At 41.7% G+C, this 24,974-nt stretch overlaps 1 protein-coding gene across 1 annotated transcript in view; it reads left to right on the top strand.

The window, feature by feature from the left end:
- LOC126471286 (protein C12orf4) overlaps window positions 1–24,974 on the top strand; it is a 138,469-nt gene that overhangs the window by 55,462 nt on the left and 58,033 nt on the right. Inside the window, exon 7 of the mRNA XM_050099404.1 lies at window positions 10,148–10,305. Within this exon, the coding sequence (XP_049955361.1) occupies window positions 10,148–10,305 (158 nt within the window). The remainder of the gene's footprint in view (window positions 1–10,147; window positions 10,306–24,974) is intronic.

Here is a 24,974-nt window from a genome sequence, read left to right as displayed (position 1 = left end):
TCGCTTCACTTATTTCAAAATAAGAAAAGGAAATAACGAGCAATGTAAAACACAAAGCACTTCAGAATGGTTACCGTACAATTGCTTGTTGATGTTAGCAAAGTATTGTGAATGAGGTAGTTCAGGCCCAACTTCTTACAGTATTCGACGCAACCAGAGTTCAAAATATGTGCCACTTTAAAAATGTAAACATTATACCATATTCTTAGCTTTATCTCAAACAAACATATGCATTTCTTTGTTACAAAATGCTATGTCCCACAGCTGAGTACTGTGTTGGTTTATGCAGTGTGTATCTTAAACAGACCATCCAACTGCCCACAAGTGACATCGCACCAGATCATTCCGTGCACTGATATGTTATTACGTTCGTACCCTTTTTATTTTGCAAACAGGTTCTTATACATTATATTTCCAAATTCGGCTTCATCAGATGATCTACAATACCAGTAGCTATAAAGCGGTTAAATTTTTGCTATTTATATGTAGAGAATAAAGCTATTCAAATGTATAGAGGGGCTGGTCAGTACTTACCTCAGCTCAGTACAGCCGATAGATACACATAAAACAGAACTGAAAATTTACGTTCCTAGCTTTCGGAACAAATGTTCCTTCATCGGGGGAGGAGAGAGGGGAAAGAAAGGGAAGAAGGGAAAGGAGATTCAGTTACTCACAACCCAGGTTATGAAGCAACAGGGAAAGGAAAATAGGGAGGGTAGCAAGGATGGAGGCATGGTTGTCAGAGGGAAGCCAAAGATATTCTACTGTAAGTACTGTGCCAGCTTCAAACCAAAGAGGATGCATACAGAAGTAAAGAGGTATATAGTATAAAGATAAACACAACTATGCAGGATGAAAAGATGCGTGAATGGCTAAAGAGGAAAGGGAAAGAGGATAAGACTGAAGAGTAAATGGGAGTGAGGTTGTTTAACGTAGGTTCAGTCCAGGGGGATGGCGGGATGAAAGGATGTGTTGGAGTGCAAGTTCCCATCTCTGCAGTTCAGAGGGACTGGTGTTGGGTGGGAGAAGCCAAATGGCACATACGGTGTAGCAGGTTCCTAGGTCCCTAGAATTATGCTGGAGGGCATGCTCCGCTACTGGGTATTGGGCATCTCCTAGGCGGACAGTTCGTCTGTGTCCGTTCATGCGCTCAGCCAGTTTAGTTGTTGTCATGCCGATGTAAAAGGCTGTGCAGTGCAGGCATGTCAGTTGATAAATGAAATGTGTGGTTTCACACGTGGCCCTGCCGTGAATTGCATATGTTTTACCAGTAGTGGGGCTGGAGTAGGTGGTTGTGGGGGGGATGCATGGGGCAGGTTTTGCAGCGGGGTCGGTTACAGGGGTAGGAACCGCTGGGTAGAGAAGGTAGTCTGGGAATATTGTAGGGTTTAACAAGGATGTTACAGAGGTTATGGGGGCGTCCTATGCCAACCTCTTCATGGTCCGCATGGAGGAGGCTTTCCTGAAGACCCAACAGCTGCTTCCCCTGGCCTGGTATAGGTTTATAGATGACATCTTTGTGGTCTGGACTCGTGGTGAAGAAACACTCCTTAATTTCCTCCATAACCTCAACTCCTTTTCGAATCTGAATTTCACCTGGTCCTTCTCCAAAACCAAAGCCACCTTCCTGGATGTTGATCTTCATCCTGTTGAAGCTCACATCCACATCTCTGTCCATATCAAACCCACAAACAAACAACAGTACCTTCACTTTGATAGCTGCCATCCTTTCCACATCAAACGCTCCCTTCCCTACAGCCTAGGTATTCGTGGCAAACGTATCTGCTCCAGTGACGAATCCCTCAACAATTACACCAATAACCTTACCTGTGCTTTCCTCTCCCGCAACTATCCTGCAGACCTTGTCCACAAACAGATTTCCCAAGCAATACATTCCTTCCCGTCCAACAACAATGTTCCTACCCCCAGACCACACAGAAGCATCCCCCTTGTCACCCAATATTATCCTGGCCTCGAAAACATCAACAAATTACTCCGCCAGGGATATGACTTTCTCAAGTCGACCCCTGAAATGAGATCATCCCTTGACAAAATTCTCCCCACACCAGCCAGAGTTGCCTTTCGTCGCCCCCATAACCTCCGTAACATCCTTGTTAAACCCTACAATATTCCCAGACTACCTTCTCTACCCAGCGGTTCCTACCCCTGTAACCGACCCCGCTGCAAAACCTGCCCCATGCATCCCCCCACAACCACCTACTCCAGCCCCGCTACTGGTAAAACATAAGCAATTCAAGGCAGGGCCACGTGTGAAACTACACATGTCATTTATCAACTGGCATGCCTGCACTCCACAGCCTTTTACATCGGCATGACAACTAAACTGGCTGAGCGCATGAACGGACACGGACGAACTGTCCGCCTAGGAGATGCCCAATACCCAGTAGTGGAGCATGCCCTCCAGCATAATTCTAGGGACCTAGGAACCTGCTACACCGTATGTGCCATTTGGCTTCTCCCATCCAACACCAGTCCCTCTAAACTGCGGAGATGGGAACTTGCACTCCAACACGTCCTTTCATCCCGCCATCCCCCTGGACTGAACCTACGTTAAACAACCTCACTCCCATTTACTCTTCAGTCTTATCCTCTTCCCCTTTCCTCTTTAGCCATTCACACATCTTTTCATCCTACATAGTTGTGTTTATCTTTATACTATATACCTCTTTACTTCTGTATGCATCCTCTTTGGTTTGAAGCTGGCACAGTACTTTCAGTAGAATATCTTTGGCTTCCCTCTGACAACCATGCCTCCATCCTTGCTACCCTCCCTATTTTCCTTTCCCTGTTGCTTCATAACCTGGGTTGTGAGTAACTGAATCTCCTATCCCTTCTTCCCTTTCTTTCCTCTCTCTCCTCCCCGATGAAGGAACATTTGTTCCAAAAGCTAGGAACGTAAATTTTCGGTTCTGTTTTATGTGTATCTATCGGCTGTACTGAGCTGAGGTAAGTACTGGCCAGCCCCTCTATCTCTTTGTTAGTATTTGTTTCACATCTTTATATGAGATTTTCCATTAACTATTTAAATGTATCTATGATGAAATAGTTCATCTGAATACAATTTGTTACAAAATAGCATCTATTAAGTAATTTTGTGTTTTCACACTTTGAGGCAAAATTCGCATCTATTTCACATTTATCACAAAATGCAAATTCTTCTGGTCCCTACTGATTTATGGCAAATGATATTCCAGACAGTGCTTTGTAGGCTAGCCGTTGGGTTGGAGTAAGGATTGTGTGTAATGCAATACCAAAATTACTGACCTGTGATGAGATTAACTGAAACTATAAACGTGAAATGAAAGTAGTTTCTGCCTCAAAATTGTGTTTAATGAGGATATATTAGTCAGTGTAAAACATCATGGTATTATTTATTGCAAAACCCTTTTATCATTGTGTTGAACATGTTGAGCAGCTGAATCCTGATTAGAAATGACTCTTGAAGCAGCTAAATCCGATTAGCTTTTATCTATTATGCCACAGTCACATCAAAACTAAAGTTAGGCTCCCATTTCAGTTAGTAACTAATGATGTGATATTTATTGGGAGTGTTAAAAGATGGAACAGGCACTTTGCTTAATCCCTGGAGGTGGTGGTGGTTGTGATTTTGGAAACAATCATTGTTTTATATTCGAACTTTCTGGAACATGAAAATTTTGAGCTTGAGTAACTTTTTAAATAGGAAGTTTTTGGGAAAAAAATGTTTAGGGCGAAGAGGAGAATTAACCAAATTTAGAAACACACAGCTATTTGCTCACTGAAATTTTCACATTAGTGATTTCTGTGGATCATAAATAACAAATATGCTTTTAAACAAAGTATTTCCAGAAGAACCAAATGTGCTATTATCATTAGTAGTCTGAAAGCTATCTAGTGAATTATAAAGTTTAATTAAAATAAAGTACAATTAAGGAATTATCAATTTTATGTAATTATCATGTACGTGCAGTTAAGAAAAAGAGATCAAGTAAAAAGGGGGGGGGGGGTAAGAATGGTATAAGATTATTAAGTGGGATGATGCCAACTTTGTTACATTGCACAACTATTTTATGATCCTGTCTTTCTTCTATTACCTCGAATTTCTAAGGCACCCACAATAGTCAACAATACTCAAGAATAAGTCGAACAAGTATATTGTACTGTTGTGGGTGAATTATCTTTCAGTAGGATTCTTCTGATAAATCTTACTAGCATCTGCCTTGTCATGGCGGTGTATATATGGTTGTCACTTAGTTACTGTGGACACATACTCGTAGGTACTTGATGGTTGTGACTTATTCCAGTGATTCTTCACCAGTTGTATAGTCAAGTGATACCAAGTCTTTACTCTTACTTATGCACATTACATTATACTTATTTGTGTTTTTGATTATCTACAAGTTTTTGTGCAAAGTGTAGATCATCAACTAGTCCCCCATCAGTTCAGAACAATTCCTGAACAGTTTCAACACTACGTGCAAAACAGTTTCATCAACCTCAGAGCTATAAATGTTTTGTGAGAGACAGTTTATTTATAACACAGCCAGTAAAGGTACTGATATGTATCCTTGAAGTACACTGAATGCCAATTTGCCTATGACAAAATCTTCCCATGAATAATGATGTACCCAATTCAGTTTGCTGGAAGTCTTCAATTCAATCACTGGACCCACATTTGAGAGGACAGCACTTCAAATCTCCCTGTGGAATTCAAGATTTAGATTCTTGAACAGTTTCCTTAAATAGTATAAGACAAATGTGAGAATTGTTCCTCTGTCAGAGAAAGCCTATTTCCTTCTGCACCCTTTCCCAATCAGAGCTTGTACTTGTGTAGAGTCTCTAATGAACCCATTGTTGATGGGCTGTTAAACCGTAATGTTTCTTTAGTTGACTTGTTCAGTATTTGGTAAGCACGTATTTTATTTGTAAGCTGAAATGTGGAACTGAATCTTTTGTATCCCTCCTGGAAGGCAGCGCGTGGATCTGCTCCTGTAAATGAAGGGTAGGACGAATGTAGGAAGTGAGTTGGAGCAGGGAAAGGTAAAACATGTTGGTACTGCTTGTCAAATTATAGATTGAGATTTTCACTCTGCAGTGGAGTGTGCGCTGATATGAAACTTCCTGGCAGATTAAAACTGTGTGCCGGACCGAGACTCGAACTTGGGACCTTTGGCTTTCGCAGGCAAGTGCTCTACCAACTGAGCTACCCAAGCACAACTCACGCCCTGTCCTCACAGTTTTACTTCTGCCAGTACCTCATCTCCTACCTTCCAAACTTTACAGAAGCTCTCCTGTGAACCTTCCAGAACTAGCACTCCTGAAAGAAAGGATTTGCGGAGACATGGCTTAGCCACAGCCTGGGGGATGTTTCCAGAATGAGATTTTCACTCTGCAGCGGAGTGTGCGCTGAGTCTCAGCCCGGCACACAGTTTTAATCTGCCAGGAAGTTTCATATCAGCGCACACTCCGCTGCAGAGTGAAAATCTCATTCTGGAAACATCCCCCAGGCTATGGCTAAGCCAGGTCTCCGCAATATCCTTTCTTTCAGGAGTGCTAGTTCTGCAAGGTTCGCAGGAGAGCTTCTGTAAAGTTTGAAAGGTAGGAGACGAGGTACTGGCAGAAGTAAAGCTGTGAGGACGGGACGTGAGTTGTGCTTGGGTAGCTCAGTTGGTAGAGCACTTGCCCGCGAAAGGCAAAGGTCCCGAGTTCAAGTCTCGGCCTGGCACACAGTTTTAATCTGCCAGGAAGTTTCAAATTATAGATGTTTATTATAGGCAAAAACAAGTTAATAAATGGTTACATAACTTTACAATGATGAGCAAGCATTAGACCCGTCGTAAGTAGTGTAAAGTCTCTATATGAATCAAAGTGTCCCGGCCGTCTACTCTTGATTAAATTGGCTGACTCCAAAGCGATGCTCGTAGAGCTCCACAGTGCCGGCTAGAGGGTGCTGTCGTCGGTGTCTCGTAGTGCAAACTTATGAACTTGGACCTACGCCGTGGCATCGTTCCTATCGATACCACAGAATCAATGGCTTTTCAGCCATCAGTAAATATTTTTTTTTTTTGTGAACAGACAAGTTGAGTTCCACACATGTGTTGCTTACTGAATCCATGCTGATTCCAGCAATGTGCTTTCACTCCAAAAAAATCATCTTAAACAGGCAAAAAGTATGTTCCATAATTCCATGGGAAACAGATGGGTAACATAGTTCCATATACTTATCCTGCAACCCTTCTTAAAGACTGCAACAACCTATACTGTTTTGAGGGTAAGTTCTTCCGTATGTTCAATTCAGAATGTAGCCAGGTACTCCATATGGTCCAGTGGCCTTTCTTCTATTGATATACATCAGTTGCTTTTCATTTTCTCATTCAATTATTTCTTTGTCATTTTTACAACCATGTGTTGGTTGAAATTCGGAACTATGCTCTCATCTTTGGTAAAACAATTTTAAAATTACAAAATTGTTTATTTCAGCCTGAATTGTATTGTCTGTATTTTTGATGCCATTGTGCTCAATGAGAATTTAGATGGACTACTTTGATCCCTTGACTAATTTTTATGAAAGAGTAAAACTTTTTATTGTTTTTTCAATATCTTCTCCATTGCTTTTGTAGGAGAATTTTGCTGACCAGTCCTTAATTGATAAAGTATTTGTTTTTGAAATAGTCATTCCATAGCTACACTTTGTTTTTATTTATTTATGTTCAGGGGACAAACAAACTCTGATGATAACTCTCCATATGAGAGAGGGAGCAAAGAGAAAAAAACTGAAATTGGGTGCAGTGACTTCTTTCTTATTCTTAGCAACTAAAAAGATAGGTAATAAAATAAAAACAAAATGTAGCTGTGGAACTTCTATTTCCAGAACAAAAAGCTATTAAGTTTTGTTGTCAGTCTGTTGGGTAAGGTTTTTGCCAACTGGCTTATTGCTCAGTGTGCAGTTTTTAAGCTGTTCATTCCCTCTCCATGTTCACTGGATGAAATATTCTAACAGTGGTTGAAAATGGTAAACAAATGCTTCCTATTGTGGATTACTGAATATGTTGAATGCAAATAGTTTATTTCTGTGAGAAAGAAGTCACTGCACCCAACATCAGTTTTCTGTCTTTGTTCTTTGTCTTGCAGATTTATCATCAGTTTATTTGCTCCCTGAACGTGATCATTAAAAGTTTTAGTGGCTTCCTGTGTCTGTAAATGCAGAAAAATTGTTCAAATATGGAGAAGTGAAGGTTGACAATTCCAGTTACATATGCTGCAAATTTATAGTGGATTCATTTTATATAACTGTTCTTCTTGTGAGGAATGTGGGTATTGTTTATCATCAGTGTTTTCACTCATTCGTTAATGTGCCAGTAGTAAATAAAGGTACAATGAATTGAAATTAGTTGTGTTCCCTGGTATACCACCACATGGTTATATTTCAATGTGGAATGTGTTACTTCTTATTGTTGTATTTTCATTGCACAAATATGTCATCTGATTGAACTGTTTATTTGCATAATAAACGTGTATTTTCCATCTATCAGTAGGATATCTGTTGTTACAATGATATTAGGCTACCACATAGATCATGCCAGTGTGGTGCACATGCCACTTCTGCTTCAGTTTTTCATTTATTCATGGGACTTAGCTCCATTGCTGGAAGACAGTGTTAAAAGTGAGAAAAAGATTCAGGAGGTAGTTATAAAATGAATTAAAGAGTAGGTAGTTGTCATCTTGCTACAGATAGTTCTGTTTTTTCTTAACACTGGAGAAATTCTGTGATAATACAACCACCACGACCACACAGGCACAAGTAACTGGTTTGACAACTACCACATGCACTTATTATTTTGCCTGCAAATGCTCAACCAAATATGCAGTAGCCAATGGGTCAGCCACTGATCATAATTTATCATAGGCAGATTGCAGTATCAGTATTTGTAACTTGACTGCAACATTATAGCAAATGTCACTGATACACACCATATAAGGGAAGACTGTGTTCCACTGGATATCCTCACCAGATTTTTATATGAAGGAGATTCATGTACAGTGATTTTAATCCGCATAAGAGAATATAATTTTTTTTTTTTTTTTTTTTTTTTTTTTTTTTTTTTTTTTTTTTTTTTTTTTTTTTGCACCGAGACCAAAATAGTTCAAAATAGTGGTACCATGAAATCTTGAGCAGTGGGGCCTTTTGAAGATTTTCTTTGAGTAACAAGCCATTTTGCAAGAAGAAGAAATTAGCCAGTTTCCTGTAGTCATGCCACAACTGGAAGTTTGTATTGTAGAGATCATTGTGGAAAATCTGATTAAAAATTGATGGGAGGAGAGGACTCAAAAATTAAGGATTACTTTTCATGAGAACAGTCCAAAGTTTGGTAAATTATTGTTTCATTGTAAAATTAGGGGATTAAAGTAGAAACTGGTGTCACCTGCCCACCACCTGGACCCAAGAGACTCAAATGTACCCACTATCATACTTAGTGTGTTAAACTGTTTACCTGAAGAACTATTTCAGACTGTTCATATTAGTGACTTACATGAAACGAAGTACTTCCTGCAAAGACATAAATAAAGTTTTTGTGAACTAGGAAACTAAGTGGACAGCCAAAAGTAAAATGGAGTATAAAATACCAATAATGCCTTGCATCGTTTAACATGTCTAATTAATTAAAAGTGTGTAGTGTCAGATATGTGTAAATGACTGTGTGCGTTCTATGAGATTTACGTGACATGATTTGAAAGATCAGTTAAGAATTGCATGTTCTAAAGATTTCATATATAGTACTATTTCATTTCAGTTTATGTAGAAAACAAGTTTATTACTCAGCAAAGAGAACTGAAGATGTGGCCAGGGTGAGAAAACTGTCACATTTATAGTGTACACTCTGGTAGGCTTACAAGCGAGCACTGTCACATGCTACACAAACATATATAGGGTGGTCAGAAACAGTCTGAAAAGCATGTAATGGTGTTGCAGGGCAGGCTGTCCTGAGAAATGATTGTTCAGAAAAAATTACATTCATTGCACAGTTTGAGTTAATTATCATTGAAGTTAGCCAATAAGTCCATTGTGTGCACAAGTTCAAGCTGTCTGACAGAGATGGTGTTGCCAAACTTGTTCTTCGTTTGGTTTCCTAAAACTGAACAAGAGAGTGATACAAATATTGGACATGGGACGGTAGTGAGAATTGCACCCAAGCCGAAGGCTGAGCAGACTCATGCACTATCATCTACACTATAACAAATGACACTAATTGTATTATTGTATCTGACGGGCTGCTTGAATTTGCATGCACATTGGCCTAATTGGCTAAATTCAATGCTAATTAACTCATAAATGGTGCAACATACCGACTTTTTTCTTAACAATTATTTCTCGGCACGACCTACCTTGCAGCACCCTTATAAGCTTTTCAGACTGTTTCTGACCACCCTGCATATACTCTACAGGATGACATATCCCTTTAGACTATTTTCACAATGATGTCTCGTTTTCTAATGTCACAGCAGATAAAGCACCAGCTTCCCCCCCCCCCCTCCCGGCTCTTAGAGCAAGATGCTTTATGTTTTAATACAATGAATCTCTTATTGTTTGTTAGGTTCCAAATTGGTTCTACGGAATGGTATGACAGCAGTCAAATGGAAAAAATCCATTTTCTTTCTAAATTTTGTCAATTTAATGGACAGCTTTTCTTAGATCTGGCTCATAATGGGTGTTATTTCTTACCAGCCAGGAATGTATTTTACTTTTTAGTCTACTAGAAGGTGGTTTATTCTCCTGATTTTTGAGAGTTGGAAAATTGTCGAAAAGGCTGTAATTTTAGGAGATAATCCTAGAATAAGCTGAGTCTCAACCTTTTTCTTTTTCTCTTCCCCCCCCCCCCCCCCCCCCCCACCCACCCACCCTTGGTTCCATTGTGGACTGAGTACACTGGCTAATCAAACAGTATCCAGAACCAAAACCAAACAACAGCTGTATATCAATAAGTTCCTCTAAATTATTTAAAAAAAGAGAAAAATAAATAAGAGCCAATTGAAATATTGCTGTTCTTTCATAAATAAATGCTGGGTCTATTGGTTGCTTTGTCCAGTAATAATTACCTCACTGTCCTGTATATTTTGAAAACTATATGTTATAAATACTTCATTACAGAGCTCACTGGGGTCTGCCAGCAGTCAACAGATTTCCATTTTCCATCAGTGGATGAGCAGCTAGAGAAAATAAAGGAAGAAGTTAAAGAAGTTGTATCTTGGCGTAATGCGCATTGGAGTCATGATCACTTAGGGACACTAACATCTACAGAACAGATGGTATGTGATATGCTTAAATTTTGTTAATACCTGATATCTTTTTGGGATGGACTATCATTGGCATATAACTACTTTTGTGGTTTTCTTTTATGTTTTGGCCTTGTCATTCATGAAAAAATGTCCTGCTCTCTCTTAAGTATAGTCATTTCCTTTCCTGTTCCACTGGCAAAGACAGTGAAAGAAAAGTAATTGTCTACATGCCTCTGTATGAACCCTAATTCCCTTACCTTGATGGTCCTTACACACAATATATATTGTCAGCAGTAAACTCTTTCCATAGTCAGTTTCAAATGCCAGTCTCCAAATTTTCTCAATAGTAGTTCACAACAAGAAGTCGTCTTCCCTCTAGGAATTCCTATTCGGGTTCACAAAGCATCTCTAATACTTGCATGTTGACCGAACTTACTGGCAACAAATCAAGTGGCTCATGTTGGAGTTGCTTCAGTGTCTTCCTTAATCTGATCTCGTGGTGGATCCCAAACACTTGAGCAGTTCTCAAATATGGGTCAAACTAATGTTTTATATGTGATCTCCAATATAGATGATCTACACTTTCTTAAAATCCTCCCAATAAACTGAAGTTCTCCCTTACTACTTATTGATTTGCAAAATTGCAGCTAGATATTTAATCAATGTAACTGTGTCTAGCAGCATACTGCTAATGCGGTATGTGAACATTACCGAGTAGTTTTTGGATAATCATCTGCATGCACTTAAATTTTTCCACATTAAGAGAAAGCTACCGTTCTTCACACCAACAAGAAATCTGTCTAGGTCATCATTTATCCTCCTACTGTACTCAAGGGTGACACTTTCTCATACACCACAGCATCATCAGCAAACAGCAGCAGCAGGACATCACGTGAGAAAAGGCAAGCTTAATTTTGCAAAAGAGATAATTTCTAAATCTTTTGTCTGAACGAAATTTATTGTATTCGAACTACCCAGAATACATTCAAGAATTCTGCAGCAAATTGATGTTATGGATAATGCTCTGTAATTTTGAGAGTCCATTCTTTCACCCTTCCCTATACACAAAAGAAACCTGTGCTTTTTTCCAGTTACTTGGGACTTCACACTGGGTGAGATCTCAATACTTCATAGTACTGTCTGTAAAACCAAACTGGGATTCCATCCAGACCTGGGAAATTACTCATTTTCAGCTCTTTTGGTTGCTTCTCTACACCAGGGATCCATAATACGAGGGTTGGAACTTAAATAGTGGCAACTATTTATTCACAACTGATACAAAAGAGTTACATGTTTGCACCTGTTACTGTCCTTCAAAGTAGTCACTAGCATTGTGTAGAACCTGTTGCCAGTGATGTGGAAGGCGTAATATACCATTAGCAGAGCCTGTTCTGTTGATGGTGCGAATAGAGCGGTCTACTGCCTATCGAACCTCTGGAACAGTTCTGAAGCAAATGCCACGAAGTGGTTCCTTCATCTTCGGAGTCAAATCAGTCACAAGGGCTTAAGTCTGGGGAGTATGGTGGATGGTACAGTACTTCCCAGTCCCATTGACCGAACAAAGCAGCCACAGCTTGCGCTGTATGCGCCCGAGCATTGTCGTGCAAAATGATGGGTGGGTTGCACAGAAAGTGAAGCCGCTTCTTTCGCAAAGCTGGTTGCAGGTGATGCTCCGAAAACGAACAGTAATACTGTGCCCTGATGGTCTGCTGTGGAGTAATGCAATGCATTAGGATAACACCATCACAGTCGTATATGAGAATCACCATACTTTCGTCTTTCACGGCAACCCATAATGACGCCATTTGTTGGATTGGTGTTTTCAGTTTTGGCTTGTACGATGTGGCCCATGTCTCATCCAGTGTAAGAAAGCCTCTCCTTCGCACTCGTAGCGCTTCAAGCGCATCTGTGCAGCGTCGTAACGCATCGATTTTTGCATTTCTGACAAGTCATATGGAACCCACCGTGATGCAATTTTTCGCATGCCCAGGCATCCCTTCAGGATGTGAAGCACAGTTGTATGCGCTAATTCGGTTTTGTGGGTGAGCTCACGAATCATATGGCATCGATCACTGTCCACTGATGCAGCCACAGCATGCACTACTTCTTCAAACACACTAGGACGACTTGCCCGATGCATGTCTACCACAGTTTGCCGACCACTTTTTTCGCTTTGTGATAGATGGCACTGTAATAGTCACAAACATATGGCTCACAATTTTAGACGAACAGTTGGTAACAGGTAGGTTTTTTTAAATTAAAATACAGAACGTAGGTGCATTTGAACATTTTATTTCGGTTGTTCCAATGTGATACATGTACCTTCGTGAACTTATCATTTCTGAGAATGCATGCTGTTACAGCGTGATTACCTGTAAATACCACACAAATGCCACATAAATGCAATAAATGCTCAAAATGATGTGTGTCAACCTCAATGCATTTGGCAATACGTGTAACGACATTCCTCTCAACAGTGAGTAGTTCGCCTTCCATAATGTTTGCACATGCACTGACAATGCGCTGACGCATGTTGTCAGGCGTTGTCGGTGGATCACGATAGCAAATATCATTCAACTTTCCCCATGGAAAGAAATCTGGGTATGTCAGATCCAGTGAACATGTGGGCCATGGTATGGTGCTTTGACGAAGAATCCACTTGCCATGAAATATGCTATTCAATACTGCTTCAGCCACACGCAAGCTATGTGCTGGACATCCATCATGTTGGAAGTACATCGCCATTCTGTCATGGGGTGAAACATCTTGTAACATTGGTAGAACATTACGTAGGAAATCAGCAAACATTGCACAATTTAGATTGCCATCGATAAAATGGGGGCCAATTATCCTTCCTCCCATAGTGCTGCACCATACATTAACCCGCCAAGGTCGCTGATGTTCCATTTGTCGCAGTCATCGTGGATTTTCCGTTGCCCAATAGTGCATATTATGCCGGTTTACATTACCGCTGTTGGTAAATGATGCTTCATCACTAAATAGAATGCGTGCAAAAAATCTGTCATTGTCCCATAATTTCTCTTGTGCCCAGTGGCAGAACTGTACACGACGTTCAAATTGCTGGTGCATAGAAATATGGTACGGGTGCAATCGATGTTGATGTAGCGTTCTCAACACCGATGTTTTTGAGATTCCCGATTCTCGCGCAGTTTGTCTGTTACAGATGTGCGGAGTAGCCGCAACAGCAGCTGAAACACCTACTTGGGCATCATCATTTGTTGCAGGTCGTGGTTGACATTTCACATGTGCCTGAACACTTCCTGCTTCCTTAAATAACGTAACTATCCGGCGAACGGTCCGGACACTTGGATGATGTCATCCAGGATACTGAGCAGCATACATAGCACATGCCCGTTGGGCATTTTGATCGCAATAGCCATACATCAACACGATTTCTACTTTTTCCGCAATTGGTAAATGGTCCATTTTAACACAGTAATGTATCACGAAGCAAATAACATCCGCACTGGAGGAATGTTACGTGATACCACGTACTTATACATTTGTGACTATTACACCACCATCTATCACAAAGCGAAAAAAGTGGTCCAGCTAAAACATTAATATTTCTTTATGTACTACGTGAATATGTAATAAAACATGGAGGTTCCTATTTAAAAAAACACAGTTGATATCCGTTTGACCTATGGCAGCGCCATCTAGCGGGCTAACCATAGCGCCATCTGGTTCCCCCCTTCAAGCTAAACAAGTTTCGTTCCTTGTAGTTTTTGTGTTTGATGCTCATTTCGTGAGATATTTGGCCCGATCACGATCAATGGACCACCCTGTATAGTGCACTACGAGTATCCCAGGCATGTGTCAAAATTAAAGTTCACACATGAACCACACTTCACAACAGCAGTGTCCTCGCTGGTGGAACTGCGGAACTCGGATGTCATCTGTGTTGCCAGTTGCCGCGGTTGTTGGCACATTCTTTTGGCTTCAATTAGAACAAACCGTGGAGATGATGGGATTTCATGCACTGTCCAACTGGTAGTCATTATCAGGGTTCAACAGATTATCTGCCAGGCGTATTTCCATGTATTCTTTAAAAATGTAGTCTCAAAAATATGTAGCTGTGGTCAGAGTCGCAGTTCTGTCATACCAACCAAACTTCTGAAAAGTGTGGAAAATTTGACAGAGACTATAGAGAAATGACTGTAATTTATGTTCTGACGGAGGGAGAATTGTGAAACTGGTGATTTTCAAATGGTATGTGACATGTCCATATTCAGACAGTGTAGAAAATTAAGGTTAGTGACCTTGACCTTTGACTCTGAATGTTTTGAAACATGTCACTTTCAAAATTAATGAAAACAATTTAGTTGCATCCTCACATTACATTATAAAGCATAGTGAAAAATCAACTTGACATGGCATTTGGATTAGGAGATATAAATTAATACTGTGTGATGCAATAAAGTAATACAAATTGTATGCAGACTCCATCAGAATGACATAAAGCACTGAAAGGAATGTTAACTGTTGAAGAAGGTTATGCATTAGCAATGCACAATAAGGTAGCAATGTCAACAGGTCAGCAGCAATCATTTGTAATATGCAAGGTAACGGACTATGACCTCTGACCTTCAATGAAGCAAAGCATCACATAATCATCCCAGCCAAACACGTGTGGAAGACATGGCAAACTGGCTCAGATTTACACAAACAAAGTTGATGACAAATGTATCATCAAGACTTACCTTACCTCAACACTGGGTAGCAAGATATAACACTGTTTGTGCATCTTTTGGTGGAAGGACATATGCTTAGCCTGTTGCCGTTCTCACATAATGTTTTGTAAGTATGTCCTTCTTGACAACAGTAAAGGAATCAAGTGTCTCGGAGCATACAAATGAAGGTGAAGGGTCTTGAGGATGTAGGTTGCTAATTTTAGCCATGCTGTTTATCATCATTAACATTCGAAAATTGTACAAGCCACCAGTGACCTTTGTACCTGAATGCAAAAATTCTGTTATCTCACTTAGGTATGAGTCTTGTTGGATCTGTGTGAAAGAGGCATTTCTGTTGTGTTGCTTGGATGGTGTTAAGGGCAGTGGAAATAACACAGTTTAACATAAGGGTATCTGCAATTGGGTGAATCTGTACAAACTATTCTTGAACGAGAGATTTTTTTCAACATACTCACTTTTAGTTTTATGATTAAAGTGACACCCTGTAATGTTCTCACAACACCAGTCAGAAAATTGTCTGGGTGTCATTATGTGAGAGTTTTAGATGCACTGCAGACTGGCATGGGCAGCAAGTCTCTTGATGGTACCACTGATACAATCACACGGTCCTTTGCCATTCCGATGATGAAAAGATGAAAGATATGGTTATAAAATTCGTAAGGTTTTTGCACTAGGCTGCTGTATCATCTTCCAGTCCTCTTGTCAGAGTGCATTTACACAACACAAATAGTAGTTAACAATTAAGTTCCTGTCTTTGAAGTGAACAGAAATGTAAGTCCAGTGGACTGTAAAACATGGAAAACTAAATCCCAGTTTCTAGTCAGTGTAGTGGTTCATGAGGAATTGAATGTCTAGTTACACATCAATTAGGGTTGGGCCAAAGTACCCAAGTCCAGGAAGTCCATGATGTAGAGGCCAAGTCTCAATGTAGCTCGAAGATAACTGGATGCCCAGTGACAGAATGGGAGAGAAAATTCTCATCAGTAGGTAGGCTGGCATTGGACAACAGATCATGGGCTGACTGCAGGAAAGCTTCTGGATGAAGAATCACAACAGCAGTCAGTGCAATTGCCAAGAGAACTTCCCTTGCTTTCTTCAGCTGTGTGCCAGCCTAAATGTTGCTGAAGCATCAGGATAATGTGGGACATATTTTTGAGCTTGTGATCCTGTGGAAGTGAGTAGGTTTGTGGTGACTGCAGCCCCTTGTACTGAGCCCACTGCTGCCTGAGCTCTTAAATTGCAGAGTTGTTTGCTCACCAATGTGGCTCCTATGACTTGTGGCATAGGCCACCTGCAATGTAGTGCTGCTATGCTGGAGGGCTATGAGTCTCAAGAGGTTCGTATAAGCAGTTGCCAGCAGATAGCACACTCCTGGGTATGTCATTAAAGAATGTTTACCGGAGCCATTCTCACATATTAACAGATAAACATTTTGGCTGTGCAGGATTAAAAATGACCTTATCAAGACAGTGTTTATACATGTTAAGTTGACAGTTGGCATCATGTGTCAACACTTCCAATCTGGAGGTTTCCAACATGAGCTTCTCATGTTGGTGAATACTACAAAAACACACACTATGGGTACCAGTTGCACCAGCCAGCACACTCTTCTTGGGTCTCAACTAGCAAAAGTTGGATAATCGTATTTTCAGTCCTGAATGTTAATGTTTGAATGCTTGATGCAGCTCACCCACATTTCCCAGCACTAGTCATTTTTGTTTACAAACTGGAACCATTTTCCTTAACAGAAACAAAATCCTCCTTCCCAGGCAAACAGCAACTTATATCTTCTCTGTTGTTGAATTCTGTGACAGGGTTCTTAATGTGTTAAATTAGAACATGTCTTGGGTATCGGATTAGGAATTGGTAAGATACCTAGTTTTTTGATTAATTTGAAACTGTCAGAATTCAGTCTCCATTTAACTTTCCGTTATTTCCACATTACTGCTTTCAGGCCTGCTGGCTATCTTCAGATCATTTGTTACAGATAATAAGTAACATGTTGAGTATGGAATTGAAAATGAAGTTTATGTATAATCGTGACAAGCTTCATACGCTATATGCTGTTTCAGAAAATACTGTTTTGTCTATGTGGATAATTTGAAAATGGGTTCACGTAGCCCAAAACTAGTTGTCAGTTAAACAGAAAGTGAATCTTGCAACTTCCACTGTTCCAATATTGAACTGGTTAACACAAATTGCTGTCCTGCAATTAATCCACCATATTGCAAATTCATAAATTGGTTAATTTTAGCGACTGCCCAACTCAGATGATCCAGTTGCTGACCAGTTCAAAGAAAACTTACCTATCATATCAAATAGGTACCCCACTCATACAATTATAGTTCATAGTGACTTCTACCTACTGTCAGTATGCTGGCAAAAATACAAATCTGGTGGTAGGTATAAAACATTAGAAAACATACCAAGTGCTTTTTCCAAATATTATTTTGAGTAGTTAGTTAAGGAGCTCACTAAAAGTGTAAATTGTTTCAAAAACATATTTCAACACTTACCAACAAATAATCCTGAGCTGATAGAGAGCATCTTGAGGGACACAGTAATTAGTAACCACAAGGTCATTTGAGTGAGACTGACCACCACAACATCCAAATCCACCAAAAATATATGCAAAATGTCTCTCTTAGGTTGGTGCATAAGTTAATAGTGTTCTTCTATAAGTTTAATAACGATAACATATACACATAATGACCCCCAGGGGGCTTGCCGCTCTTTGGTGGGTTCGTGCTTGTCTACCACGGGGCCCCAGTCTTTGAAGCATTTTTTCCCTTCCTTCCTGCATGTCTGTCCTATTGCAGTTCTTTTTCCCTTCCCTTGGGAAACATGTCTGGGCTGTTTTTGGAAATGTAATCTGCAGTTTTGGTTGTCAGTATCAGAATAGAATGAAATTTTCACTCTACAGCGGGGTGTGCACTGATATGAAACTTCCTGGCAGATTAAAACATGAAACTTCCTGGCAGATTAAAACTGTGTGCCGGACCGAGACTCGAACTCGGGACCTTTGCCTTTCGTGGGCAAGTGCTCTACCAACTGAGCTACCCAAGCACAACTCACGCCCTGTCCTCACAGTTTTAATTCCGCCAGTACCTCATCTCCTACCTTCCAAACTTCACACAAGCTCTCCTAAGCCATGTCTCCACAATATCCTTTCTTCCAGGAGTGCTAGTTCTGCCAGGTTCGCAGGAGAAGTTCTGTGAAGTTTTGGAAGGTAGGAGACGAGGTACTGGCAGAATTAAAGCTGTGAGGACGGGGCGTGAGTCGTACTTGGGTAGCTCAGTTGGTAGAGCACTTGCCCGCGAAAGGCAAAGGTCCCGAGTTCAAGTCTCGGTCCGGCACACAGTTTTAATCTGCCAGGAAGTTTCAGTATCAGAATACTCTCCACTGCTCCTTGTTTTCTTCCTTTGTTCACCTTCTCCTATCCTTCCTTTGCTTCGGCATTTGAGGGCCCTCTTTTTCTTCCTCCCTGTGTGCTCCTGAAGGCCGGCGCATGCCTCTGACATGTGACAGGTGACTGGGTAACGTGTAATTCCCTGCCCCTTGTCGACAGGTAGGGTTCACACAAACCCCCTGGTACAGGACGGACCTAGGGAGGAGTGATTGGCTGGGCTGTTACTTTCGTAAATTGCTGATTGGTCCCCCAGTCAGGTGTTTGGAAGGTGTGACCTGAGGGGTAAACAGCCACCTAAGGCAGGGGTGCCCCTTCTGAAGGGGGCTCCCAGTTGGAAGGAGCACTCCATTGGAGACGCTGTCAATCATGGGGGATTTTCTCATAATGGGCCAATCATCTTCACAGTCAACGGCTACGAAACATTAACAGAATGAGGCTAACGATTCAAAGACCCTCCCAGCTGCACCACAGTTCCTCGTGGTTTCATGTACTGAAGATGTTTTGTCCTTTGCTACGGTAAATTTGTTTATTATTCAGAGAGGTGTTTATGCAGTTGCTGGCCTTGTGAAATCCTGCTCTCATTTATGCAATGGTACTTTGCTTTTCGAGACTACTTCTGATTCTCAAGTGGAACAACTGCTTGCAGCTTCGGTCCTCCGTGGCTATCCTGTTCATGTTGAGGCCCATCGAACACTGAGTTCTTCATGTGGTCTTATTTACACTAGGCTGCTTGATAGTTTGACCGAGGCAGAAATCCAAACATACCTATCAGATCAGGGTGCCATAGACATCCATTGGGTGATGAAAAAAGTAGATCCCTCCTTAGTGCTCACACGCACTCACTTTCACACTTTTGACAGAGTGGTTTTTCCATCAAAGATCAAAGCAGGTTATGAAGTTAAAACAATCAGACCGTACATTCTGAACCCAATGCGCTGCTACCAGTTTCATCATTACAACCACACTTGAGAGTCCTGTTGACACCCAACCAAACATGTAACCTGTGGTAGGGATGCTCATGAGGATGATTGTCTGCCTCCTTCTCGCCACTGCATCAACTGCAATGGCGACCATGCTGCCTCCTCCTGCGATTGTCCCATGTATCTCGATGAGCGGACTGTCCAGGAAATCCGGCTGAAGAAAAAAGTTTCTTACCCAGTCGCTCGCAAGTTGTTGGCTAGACGGAAATCCTGCATTCTACTATCGGGCAATATCTCTCTCCGTGATGGACATGGCCACGCAGACATGCAACCTGAAATTTATCACCACTGTTGTGGAATCACCCAGTGTCATGGTAGCATTGCCGTCTCCTCCTCTAGCTGTGCAACACGCCACCAAACTTGCCTAACAGGGCAAAGTCACCAGCTACACTACTGGCAGGCCAGAAAGGACAGAAGGAATACTCCCTTGAAGACTTCCTAAGTGCCTCCAGCCAATCAACACTTGTGTCTTCCTCTGTTAACCGGAAAGGCTTGAAAAAGTCAAAGGCAAATGGTCTTCTCCTTCACTGACTCTAAGAGCCCCTTCGACAGTGTCGCCATGTGATACCATCGCTTGGCTGACCTCCGTGTCGCTGGTACACACCACCAACTGTTTTTGTGCCCTGGACTCCGCAGGCCAACAGCAAATGAATGCCGATGCTTCTGTAGACCACATGGAGCAGGATCCTCCTGCCTCTGTGCCCTGTAGCAGTGAGTCTTCAAAGGCTGTCACTTGGCAGCCACCAAGGTCACACCCCTTCAATTTTCCCTCATCATGACTCTCCTCCCATGGAACTTTCACGGACATTGATCCAACAAAGAGGATTTACAGCTGCTCTTTGAATCACATTGTCCATTTGTTGTCTGCCGTCAGGAAACAAAATTGCATCCTCAAGACTGCTCTGAACTCTCGCACTTCTTCCTGGTCAGTTTTGACCTTCCCCCCCACCAATGTCGGCATTCCATCTCATGTAGTTGTCGTGCTTCTCATACAGGATAATGTTCAAACTCAACCCATCTCTCTGACTACCTACCTTCAAGCTGATGCAGTTCGCCTTTGTCCTTCTGTCATTCGATTTCACCAGGACAGACTTCCTCCAGCTTGTTGGGCATCTGCCTCACCCCTTCTGCTGCTTGGTGACTTTAATGCACACCATACCCTTTGGGGTTCTCCCAGAACCTGTCTGAGAGGTGCCCTCTTGGTTGACCTTATCAGTGAATTTAACCTCTTCTGCCTTAACACATGAGCACCTGCCTTCCTTTCTGACTCCTCGTGCACCTATTCCCATTTGGACCTATCCTTCTGCACTGCCTAGCTTGCCCATCATCTTGAGTGGTCTGTTCTCTCTGACACATAATCAAGTGACCATTTCCCGTGTGCTATCTGTTTGTTGACTCCTACCCCAATCACATGCACATCCAATTGCAGGCCAACTGGAAACTTTACTCCTCCTTGGCAACCTTTGATGAACAACATTTCCCTATTTCCCCTTATCACTGCAGAATGTTCATTTCCTTACACTTACTCTTTCGTACGCCGTGTCCCAACCTCTTGGTGGACTGAGGGGTGCCGTGACGCAATTCGTGCTCTCCATATTTTTAACCGTCATCCTACGATGGCAAACTGGCAAAGTGCATTCATTATAAACAGTTACGTACACAGTGTCATTGCGTTCATGGGATAGCAAAAAAGCTAGCTGGATTTCATTCACTAGTTCTTTAAACAGTTCCACACCCTCTTCCGTCATGTGGGTCAACCTCCAATGGCTCTCTGGGACCAAGATCCATTCCCCAATTTCCAGCCTGATAGTAGTGGATGATGTCATTGTGGCCCCTGTTGCTATGTCCAACATCTAGGCCCACCATTTTGCAGAGATTTTGAGCTGCTCCTACTGTCACCCTGCCTTCCTCCATTGGAAACTAGTGGAGTCATCTTGAACGATGTCTTTCTCTTCTCAGAATCGTGAGTGCTACAATGCTGCCTTTACTATGAGGGGGTTTGATCATGCTCTCAGTCCATCCAGATCCTCTGCCCCAGGGACAGATGCTGTTCACATTCAGATGTTGCAGCATCTTCTCTCGCGGGCAAGCACTTTTTGCTTGATACGTACAACCGCATGTGGGCAGAGGGCACGTTTCACAGACACTGGCATGAAGCCGTCGTCATCCCCATACCTAAGCCCCGTAAGGACAAACACTTTCCTTCTAGTGACCACCCCATTTCTCTCACCAGCTGTGTTTGCTAGGTGATGGAACATATGATTCATGCCCAGCTGGTGTGATGGCTTGAGTCTCTCAATTTACCAACCACTGCACATTGTGGATTTCAAGCACAGCATTCTGCAGTTGACATTGTCATCACTTTGTCCACTCATGTCATGAATGGTTTTCTGCGGAAGTCCCAAGACTGTGTCCATATTTTTCATTTTGGAGAAAGCCCACGACACCTGCTGGAGCATTCGTATCCTCTGTACTCTCTCTATACATGGGGCTTTCATGGCTGCCTGCTCAGTTTCCTTCAGGAATTTTTAAGAGACCAAGTTTTCAAGCTATGTGTGGGTTCTGCCTTGTTGAACACTTGTATCCAGGAAAATAGTGTGCCTCAGGTTTCAGTCCTGAGCATTGTCCTCTTTGCTATCGCCATTAACCCTATAGTGGTCTGTCTCCTGCTGGGCATCTCCGGCTCCCTTGTTGTTGATGATTTTGCCATCTATTGCAGTTCTCCACAGACTTGTCTCATTGAGCGGCATCTTCAGTGATGTCTCGATCATCTTTACTCACGGAGCACTGACAATGACTTTCATTTTTCCACTGTCAAAACCATTTGTATGAATTTCTGGGTACTTCCTGGGGTGCAGATCGAACTACCCTCCTCCATTTGTACTGGTCCCTTGTCCGTTCGAAACTAGACTATGGGTGTTTCGTTTATGCATCTGCATGCCCGTCCCTCTCACACCGTCTCAATACTATCCACCATTGTGGCATATGTTTGGCTACTGGCACCTCTTACACTAGCTCGGTTAAATTCTGTATACAGAAGCTGCCAAACTGCTGCTGTCCTACCGCGATGACTTTCTCCTCAGCAGATATGCATGCTGTTTGTCTGCCACGTGTGGCTATCCATCCTATGCCGCTTTCTTCAATGAATACTTTGATTGTTAGTATGGGGCACATCCCTCTTCTCTATTACCTCCTGGAGCTCGCTTTTGGCTCTTGCTCAGGCAGCTTAACTTCACGCTACCTGCAACTTTCCCGGTGGGTGTGAACCCTTCACCACCTTGGCTTTGTGTGGCAGCCCAATTTCACTATACCTTCTTCATTGGCACTGACATTTTTCAGTATCGGCTTCCAGAACACTGCTCAGTATTTACAGTAGAGCTCTTCACCCTGTATCAGGCCACGCAGTACATCCTACAACACAGGCTTTTCAGTTGCATCATCTGCTCAGAATCTTTCGGCACCCTTCAAAGCTTTTGTGTACTGCACACCATCCATCCCGTAGTGCAACGGGTCCAGGAAAGTTGTCACTTGCTCACTCTTCATGGAGCCACTGTGATGTTTATGTGGGTTCCTGGTGTCACATTGGTCTGACAGGAAATGAGGCCGCTGACGTTGCTGCCAAGGCTGCAGTTCTCATACCTCAGCCCGCTAGTTCTTATATTCCCTCCGATGATTTGTGTGTTGCCGTCTGTCAGCAGGTGGTGTCACATTGGTATCACCACTGGTCCTCCCCCAGCAGCTTGGACAACATCCTCTCGGCCCTCTTCGCGAGGAATATAATTTTAATTAGGTTGCATATTGGGCACTGTCTCTTAAGCCATCGCCATTTGTTAAGTGGTGCTCCCCCACCACTTTGTGAACATTGCACCCAACTTTTAACTGTCCACAATTTCCTTATGGAGTGCCAGTTTTTTAAGTGCTTACATTCCCGTTTGTGTTTGCCATCTGAGTTATCAGCCGTTCTAGTGAACAAAGTGCGGCTGTTGACTGCGTTTTACTTTTTATCTGTCGTAACAATATGGTGAATACCATTTAATTTTTAGTTCTGGACCTCTGTTTCTCTATGGCATATTTTATAGACCTTTCTCCATATCCCAATTTTTAACTGTCTTCTCTTCTGTCAATTGGGATTGACGTTTAGTTAATTTAACTCCTCTCTTTATCTTCATGTTCTACAGTTTTGACATGGGCGCGGATGACCGTAGTTGTTTTGCTCCCTAAAACAAACACATAACAGAGACTTTGTTGTCAATAATGTATTATCCTTCACTATTTACAACAATCTTCCAATGCTGGTGTAACTTTTTGATTCCACGACTGTAGAAATGACACAGTTTTCAGGCAAAGAACTCTTCAAGTCATGTTTGAAGCACATTTTCATCCACAAAGGAAGTTCCTTGAAGGTTTCGATGGATAGCAGAAAAGGTAAAATCTGAAGATGCAAAATCAGGTGAATAAGGTGGGTGTGGAATGACTTCCCAACCCACCTCCTGTATAGTATTTTTTGTCAGTCTAGCAGAATGTGGGCAGGCATTGTTGTGGAGCAGTATCACTTCCTGGTTGTTGTTCTTGCATTGCGTCTGGAAGATGTCTCAGTTATTGACAAAAAATGTCAGCAGTGATGGTTGCACCTCAGGGAAACAATTTGTAATACATCACACCGGCGGTGTCCACCAGATGCATAACATTATCTTTTGTGGAAGCATGCAGGTCTTTGTATGGGGACTTACTGCTTTGTTTGGGCTCAACCGTTCTTTTATTTTCCTTATGTTAGTGTAAAGACACCATTTCTCATCACCAGTAACTACAGAGGATAGGAATGATCTGTGTTGTTGAGTAGCCAATTGATAAAGTGCAAGCAGAAATGCACACATGACCACCTGCTGATTTTTGTGATTTTTAGCTTAGAGCATGTGGCACCAGTACTCTCGATTTTTGAACCTTCCCCATTGCATGGAAGTGTCACACGATGTTGGAATGATCACAGTTCATCATATTTTCCAGTTCTTGAGTACACTTACGTGGATCATTGTGGATTAATGTGTTTGAACAATCTTCATCAAACCCAAAAGATCTTCATGAATGTAGAGTGTAATTAATGTCAAAATGATCCTCCTTAAAATGAGAAAAACATTTTCTTGCTGTGCTCTGTTTAATGGCATTATCCGCATATATGGTGCAAATGTTTCTGGCTGCCTTCCACTGCTGCCACCCCTGTATTACACTCGTACAGATGGATATGTCAGAAATGTACAGATTTCACCACTTGCTCCAGTCATTATCTCCAAGTGGTAATATGTAAACTCAAATAGAAACAGTGAACTACAAATAAAAAATGATAATTGATAAATAAACTCGTAGCAACCAGAATACCAACATGCAAAAGAAAAATCTACAAACTTAAACAACCACCTAATATTTAAAAAAAGCAAATAAAAATTCACTTCATGCCTTCCTTAGAGAGAGTCTCCACTCCTTCCAAACTAATTATGTATGTGAATACCAGATGTGGCTTAGATTCAAAGTAATAGTATCAGTTGCAACTTAGGGATTTGTACCAAATAAATTAATAAAAGATGGTACCGATCCCCCGTG

The sequence above is a fragment of the Schistocerca serialis genome, chromosome 3 (assembly GCF_023864345.2).
Source record: "Schistocerca serialis cubense isolate TAMUIC-IGC-003099 chromosome 3, iqSchSeri2.2, whole genome shotgun sequence".
NCBI lineage: Eukaryota > Metazoa > Arthropoda > Insecta > Orthoptera > Acrididae > Schistocerca > Schistocerca serialis.
Note: the sequence above shows the minus strand (reverse complement) of the source record. Positions and strands in the feature narration are given on the sequence as shown.